The following is a 7,750-nucleotide window of genomic DNA, read 5'->3' on the forward strand; positions in this document are numbered from 1 at the left end:
TCTAATCTCTATGAAACCACAACAAAGCTAAGCTTAACTAAATATTTTATTTATTTCATATTATTTTTTTCGTGCTAACTTAATATATATATATTTCGCTGTAAAATTTTAGTTTTATAGCCGATGCTTGTCACAATCAAGTAATTCAAAATGTCAATTCAATATATATGTAAAATATATGATACCCATATATATACCGCTGTAATCCAATTATAAAGTACGTAATTTATTTTTATTACAAATTTAATTACAGTCACAAAATAAAACCCTTTTAGACATACTGTGTACGAATTTATTAAAAATATTGTACTATATAGGGTTAAAGTACGGATTACAGCGTGACATACGTGTACCATGAAGGGCTCAAACGACATTGTTCATTAATTTAAATGTCAATTATATACTGTTGGACATAAAGTGTAAAATAAGTATTCACTGTCTCATAAAACATTATTGTCTGGCAATTGTTATATGGACAAGTTACAAATAATTCCATTTTTAAATACATTTCAACCGAGTTTAAAGAATAAAGATTCTCAATTCAATCGTGAATTCTTTTATTATATATTCTACAGTATCAATATCAAGACCATTAGCGAAAAGATTTGAATAAACCATGTTTACTTTTATGTTTGTAAGTGAATAATTAATTGTAATTAGTGTTGCTAAATAACCAACATAATCACTATATATTTTACGCAATGCATTAAAAAGCTGATTCTGTTTCTGTTTCTGAATTACTATTACGTAATTACTACGGTATTAAGTTGGAACATATATAAAAATGGTTATATTTTTAACTTGACTCTAGTTGACACTCCAGCCTCGTACATACTACCAAATTTGATATCACTTCAGTATCGAACCTGCATATTTCTATACCGATTCGATATACCAAAGTCATAATGTGACCCTAATTTAAACACTTATAAGGTAAATATATAAATAATATAAGGACTCACCACGTCAATGATCTGCTGTAACGTGAGTCCAAACTTGACCTCGAGAGGCTCGCTCTCGTTCGCGACCGGCCGCTCGAGCGTGTTGTAGGACGCGAGCAGCGAATTCAGCAGTCGCTTCTCGTGCGGACCTTGCTCCGACACTACGAATAGAAAATTATAGTATAAGTTTTGATTACACAATACTAATAATAGCAGGTATAAAGAAATCAATTGAAAATAGACACTAAAACAAATACACCATATCTATGGGGTAGCCTAAATATCTCAAAGTGGACGTTCAAAACACTAATTATTAATTACTGAATTTTATGTTTTTGTGTATTATAGCCACACTTAACCACAAACTTAGAGTTTATAAATTGATATGTATTACTCATCATCATCATCATCATCATCATCATCATCATCATCATCATCACCTGCTTCTTCTTTATCCCATTTCTTTGGGGTCGTCGTAATATGTTTTTCTCTTCCATTCATAATATATATATATATATAAATAGGAAAACAACTAAACACTTCTAAAGTCATTTGAGTATAAATGTTTCAGTTATCAGTTTATTCTGTAAAAGGGGTTACTTAAACAAAATAGTTTAAGTATCCCATGGGTAGACAGACTAAATAACATTACATCTACGTAACGTAGATAACGTAAAAACTAATCCACTATTCAGGCCGTATGAAGAACAGAGAAAGGGCGGTCGTTGTTGAAAACAATAGAAATTTGCATTCGAACTCAACCTTCACAACTCTGTATAAAGTTAGCAAGACAAACACTGAATAATGTAAAAGTGCCAGACTTCCCGCTTCAACGAGACGAGATGAAACGAGAAAGGTGGGAACGAAACGCACCCCAGGTTAGTTTGTCGATACCATTAGCGATAAAAGCTTTTTACATTATTCATAATTAAGACGGCAAGCTGTTTGAAATGGTAATAACTGTCGTTTGAAACCGAGAATTAAACAGTTCTTATATAGGTACCTATAAATAGTGGAGTAGTTTTATTTCTTTTGGTTCCGTGGATAGCATTTATAAATCACTAACATTATTAACACGTTAAAAACCGCATTGAGAAATCTTATTTCTCACATAAGGACCGGCTTTTTTAATTGTTAATTACGAATATTATTTTGTAGTGTACAATAATTTGAGGTAAACATTATTTAACCCCTAGATTTATTTCAATTAAAGTGCCCACGGGTGATAACCCGGTCGCAACGTGTAAATTTACTTTCATTGCGAAGTGGCCCACCGGTGGGCATGCGGTATTTAACGTGTTAAAGACAACAAATACAATATATACATAATATATAGTAGTTTTTATTACAACATACACATTTATATTAATATAAAAAATGAAAAAAAATATAACTATAATTCATGGTTATCTAATTTAGGTCTTATACTATTATTTATATTACTATTAATCATAAGAGCTGAGCTGAGGTGTATGTGGATGATCAGGAAATATCATAAATACCCATTATTACCTGGTAATGAAGAATTGCTAAAATATGCGATCACTATATAATGTATACGTATCAACAATCACTAATCTGAACCAATACTTCACAATATACATCTTTTTAATCTCCACGATAATGTAAGTATTAGATGCACGTAAAGACCGAAATGCACTACACACGTAAAACAGAAATAATACAATAAATGTTTTCTTAACCCTACGTCCAGTTCAGAACTGACAGCACATTAAATACACTATCTATTATCGACATAAGGAGAACAAATGTACACTCAATATAAACACAATAATTATACCAGTTTACAACAAAATAGCAGGTCCCAGAGGGGACATCAAACACAATGTTAGGACCTCGGACCTCTCGGACCGGACTCTCGGACCGTTACAATTTTATAACTTCCCCTTGGGGCTCGTACCTAAGTTATAAGATCCCATGGCGCACGACCCCAAATAAAATAAAGAATTAATACAACAAAAAACTATTTACAGCAAATTGGGTAAATCCACATGGCTCTCTTCGAAAACTACGCATCTATCTCATGAATAACGACTGGATAATACCTTTATCCACACACCTGAACTACAATGGCCCCTAGATTTACAACCGATCTTAATACAAAGCCATAAAATCCATTTTGGTTCATGCTATTTGTCTAAAATTCACAAGAGTCCGGCACGAAGGACCAACAATAAACACTCATTTTAGGGGCTTAGATCGCACTCATGAATGTGATGTATTGAGGTTACAATGTGACGGATATTACGCAGGTGTACGTGGGATTAGAATGCTGGAAAGAGATAAAACACTACCGAGAATAGCTAAAGAAGGTTGATAATATTTTATAAGATTACAGAATTCTTGTGTCATCAATAGTGGAGAAGTACTTTGGGAGCATTACTTTAAGAATACTTTTTATAGCATTTTGTGTCTTTTATAAATCTTTTAATATCTCGATCCCGACAAGCCTCATCTTTATTCTAAATAATAACCACTTTCTGTTTTCCTAGACAGTACAATCAATTATCGATAATGTGTTAAACACAACACTTGACACGCCCATACTTTGCTCGGTATAGTTGAATAAAATATAACAGGAGACAAGTCTACCTCCGTCTTTGGATTAATTAGATTTGTTATGTGTCTATCACCGGAGGAAATATCTATCAAGCGAAAATATAAATTTACAAAAAATGGTATACGGCCAGATCTTTTGATCTAAGACGTGATAGTAAACCTATACTGCTGTAATAATGAAGCAATTGCGTAATTTAAAAAAAATGGTTGTTAAGCCCTTTTTGTTAAGACGCCAGTAACGACCTACTAAAGATCCTATAAAAAATCCAAACACATTTTATCGTTACACTAAAAGCATTAGATGAAATAGTGGAGGTAAATCCCCATCATTAAGGGTTTCGTGGTGCGGTCAGGTACTAGGGTTCCCACCTCTCACGGAATTCAGAGAATCTCCCGGTAAGATTGAGCCCTAAAAATTAAGCACTCCTGGCTTCCAGAAAACATTACAGACAGTGATGATATTAAGTCAAATCCACCGTCAGTTCAGGAGGTAGAAAATTAGTTCAAGCGATGAAGAACTGATAAGAAACTCTGACCTCATGTCATTGTACATCGTTATAAGACACAGTGACCATCATCATCATTGTTTGAATTTTCTTTATTTAATGGAGAATTACTATGTTTTAATAGTATGCTATTAACACATTAAATAAAGATAATTCAAACAGTAAACGTAATCCGAACAGTCCCTCAAGCAGCAACCTTTCACGAGTATGACGGATGTATTCGGCCGTTCGTTTTGTCCCGTATTTAGATAGAAGACTTAGATCCAAGACATGGCAACCCTATCCGGGACCTGTAGGTGCCCGCTTAATCTATGTAAGGATTAACGTGAGACCCCGGTGCGGTGCAAACTTCGTGCGGTTTCCTTCTGTGCGATTATTCAATGCGAACTGCTGAATTTCAGTTTCAGTACGGTCTCAATAACACAAATGTTTATTATAGGCATAAACCGCAGAATTCATTTGCATAAATCTACATAAATTTAATAGCAGAGATGAAATTGATTTAATACTCTCTTTAACGATCCGCTACCGAAATAATTATGTTTTTCTTTATTTGTTCGTTAAATAAACCGGCAAATGAGAGTCAGACGCGAGTACCAAGGTTTCCGAGTAATTATGTGGTATATATCTAAACTTACAAGAAATTGATAGTAATTATTATAAGTACATTATGTTTATAATTTCCGTATTTACTATATGTGGCTATTAATTGAAAGAAAAACATTTATTGACAACCATTATTGATATAAAAATACATTTACACATTTGACAAAGGTACATTTTACATATATATGTATAATTGGAACTTAATATCTGAGGATTTCTTTCCATTCTAACCGTTTAGGATCTATAAACCATAATACAATCATTAGCCTTAACTAATAACCACAATATTATCTAGACTAATATTATGAATAGGAAAAATTGTTTTCTATTTCTATTTGTACATAGTATACAACAAATTCGCCGTCGCTATCTGATCGCTTATATCTTTTAAGTTTCACAACGGAATTTATGCAGTTTTCAGCAATAGAAAGAGTGATTCAAGAGGAAGGTTTATATGTATAATACATGCATGTTAGATCAAGCCGATAATTTCAAGGATTTGCAATGCATCCGCGCGAAACCGGGTCGGCTTTCTAGTAGTTAATATAATAATAATAATCTCAGGTCAATTCACTCAGCGCCATCTAATCCCAAGTTAAGCTAGTTAAAGCTTGTGTTATAACTGATACAAGTACATAGATAATTTTTTTTCGTAAATACATACATATTATATACAGAAAATACCCAGACCGATACAAACAATCATACTCATGAATACAAAATGTTTGTGCCGTGCCAGGAATCGAACCCGCGACCATCAGACGTAAAGCGGTCTGCTAGACCGCTAGACCACAGAGATCGTCAAAATATAAATAACTATTTTGGAAAAGTTAACTATAGAAAATGTTATTCAAGTGTTATTTAAAAAAGAATCGTCAATTTGTGGTATTGTATAACAATAATATTAACCAATGTATGGTCAGCCATTTCGTAGACAAATTACTATTGGTAATCGTTTCCGTGCGCGACGTTTAAACCTTAATAAATCATGTTAAGTGATTCAATAACGGCGCCCTTCTATGACCCATGTTATTGAAACCCCTCGTTACATGCCTATAAGGGTTTTAAAGTATTATGCAGTAATTTATAGACAAAAATACAACTATGAATATATATTCCCGAGGCAAACCATAAATTTGTAGACCACTGTACCCAATTCAACAAGTTACCAAAGCCCTTTGAGAACAGGTTATGTTTCTTTCTTGTTTGACGCATGTATTCGTAAAGATATTAAAAAAAATTAATAAAATAAATTACAAACTAAACTAACTTTATAACTATTGTAGTATTTCTTTTTGTTTGTAATGGTTATATAAAAATATATAAACGGTTTCGTTGACAGTGACTTTGCTTATAGAAAACTTCTTTGTTAGCAAATTTCGTTGGCTGTATTTTAATTAAAAATATAATATAATTATAGTATTTTATTATATAACAATAATTGTTTAATTGTTAGTTTTTATATATTATTATTATTATTATTATATATTTGACATTATCATATGTTTTTAAAAATATACTAACTGCGTACTTAAATAATAATAAATATCTCTGGACAATTAACATAGCATCATCTAGTCCCACGGCAAGCATACTTGTGTTATAAGATAAAAGCAATTGTCGGAAACCGGCGGAATGAAATAATGTTATTATGCAAAGAATACCACAATGGGCACATTTGTTGAACTTATCAACCGATTCGGCGAATATACGCCGGCGTCGACAAGACTCTTTGTTTCCCTTTTAATATTCCCCTTTCTCTAATTTAAAATAAAAGAGAAATATTTTTACTTGCCCAAAATGTGTATTTCCAAGTATTCAGATGCATGCGGGCCAAGGTTGAGTAATTATTTTAATTTGCTTAAAATGTTTATGGTTTTCTGACGGAAATGAACATTAAGATAATTAACAAACTCACATGGTACTCATTGTTTATGTTTGCGATATTTAATCTAATATTAGACATATACACTCTCCAATAAGTAAATCAAGATAGTGATTAAAAAAAATAAGAAAGTTCTTATAACCAATTTTTCCAAAAATTTACGCTCGTCACCTAAACTGGTTAATAGGGTTAAAAAATAATATGAAAATTAACTCTAACTTTTTATTTTAATATTTGTTTTATTAGTTTTAGCTATAAAGTAGAAATTAAAGTTTTCTATGTTAATACAATTTACTATTAAGTGTGAGAATGACGTTCCATATCATTACAGAATTCCTACTTTCTGTAAACGAACATGAAATATTTATACAATGATATTGTATAATGTAACTATAAAACAATAGAAGCAAAATGTCATTTGCTATTCTATATTTGATTTCGTTCTTTTTGTTTACACTGGCGGAGCACCAGTGGTGAGCATGAGGTTAGGTCATCCCATCGTGATAGATTCACCAAGAATTTATCACGATGAACCAGTTTCCAGGAAGGAACGCATGGAGGTCAACCAAACTTGGTACTTTGCTAATGATGGTACAATAGAAACAATAGATTCAAATTCAAATTTAAAAATAATTTATTCATGTAGGAAATTTTAGCCGCTTATGAACGTCAAGTTTATTATATTATATTTTTGCCCTACCGTCCAGTCCAGTGTATAGATCCAATTGAGAGGAACTGGCAAACAACTCCATTGAATTACTTTTTTTTGAAAGCCAGTTTATTTACAATGTATATTTACATAGGTGTCTATGTCTAACATTAAATGAAAATTCCGTGCATGAGTAATTATTGCCATGCACGCTCGTCATTCAAGTAATCGTTTAGTAATAGGCTTTGCTCAATAAATATGATTTAACAGATGTTTTGAATTTACTTATGGGTAATTCCAGTATATAGTTAATATATAGGTAGATGTCGTAGTCTTAGTATATTTTTCGAAACATTAAAAACACAATAACAGTTTTCCGCTTATCGTGCTATTTGCTCGACGGCTAGCAATAAAGTTTCATCATGGCAGCTAATCTAGTGCCCGGGGGGAGGGGGCTGTTTGCGGCAGTAATATTAGTGACTAGAGTGGCGCACTCATGTTAGCGTATTGTCTGTTTAATAAACACGTTGGTAACTTAACAATTCTATGATTTGTATCCCTGAAAAGTATTATATTCCTATGG

General features: G+C 32.3%; 1 protein-coding gene across 1 annotated transcript in view; it reads right to left on the minus strand.

The window, feature by feature from the left end:
• The window catches only part of LOC131848828 (neuronal acetylcholine receptor subunit alpha-7), a 55,616-nt gene extending 53,169 nt beyond the window's left edge, over window positions 1-2,447 (minus strand). The window contains exons 1-2 of the mRNA XM_059198772.1: window positions 2,444-2,447; window positions 963-1,102 (exon numbers count right to left, since the gene is read on the minus strand). Of these exons, the coding sequence (XP_059054755.1) occupies window positions 963-1,102; window positions 2,444-2,447 (144 nt within the window). The remainder of the gene's footprint in view (window positions 1-962; window positions 1,103-2,443) is intronic.
• Between the last annotated feature and the right edge of the window lie 5,303 nt (window positions 2,448-7,750).

The sequence above is a fragment of the Achroia grisella genome, unplaced genomic scaffold (genome assembly GCF_030625045.1).
Source record: "Achroia grisella isolate CSIRO2021 unplaced genomic scaffold, CSIRO_AGI_Agris_v1 utg5968, whole genome shotgun sequence".
Lineage (NCBI taxonomy): Eukaryota > Metazoa > Arthropoda > Insecta > Lepidoptera > Pyralidae > Achroia > Achroia grisella.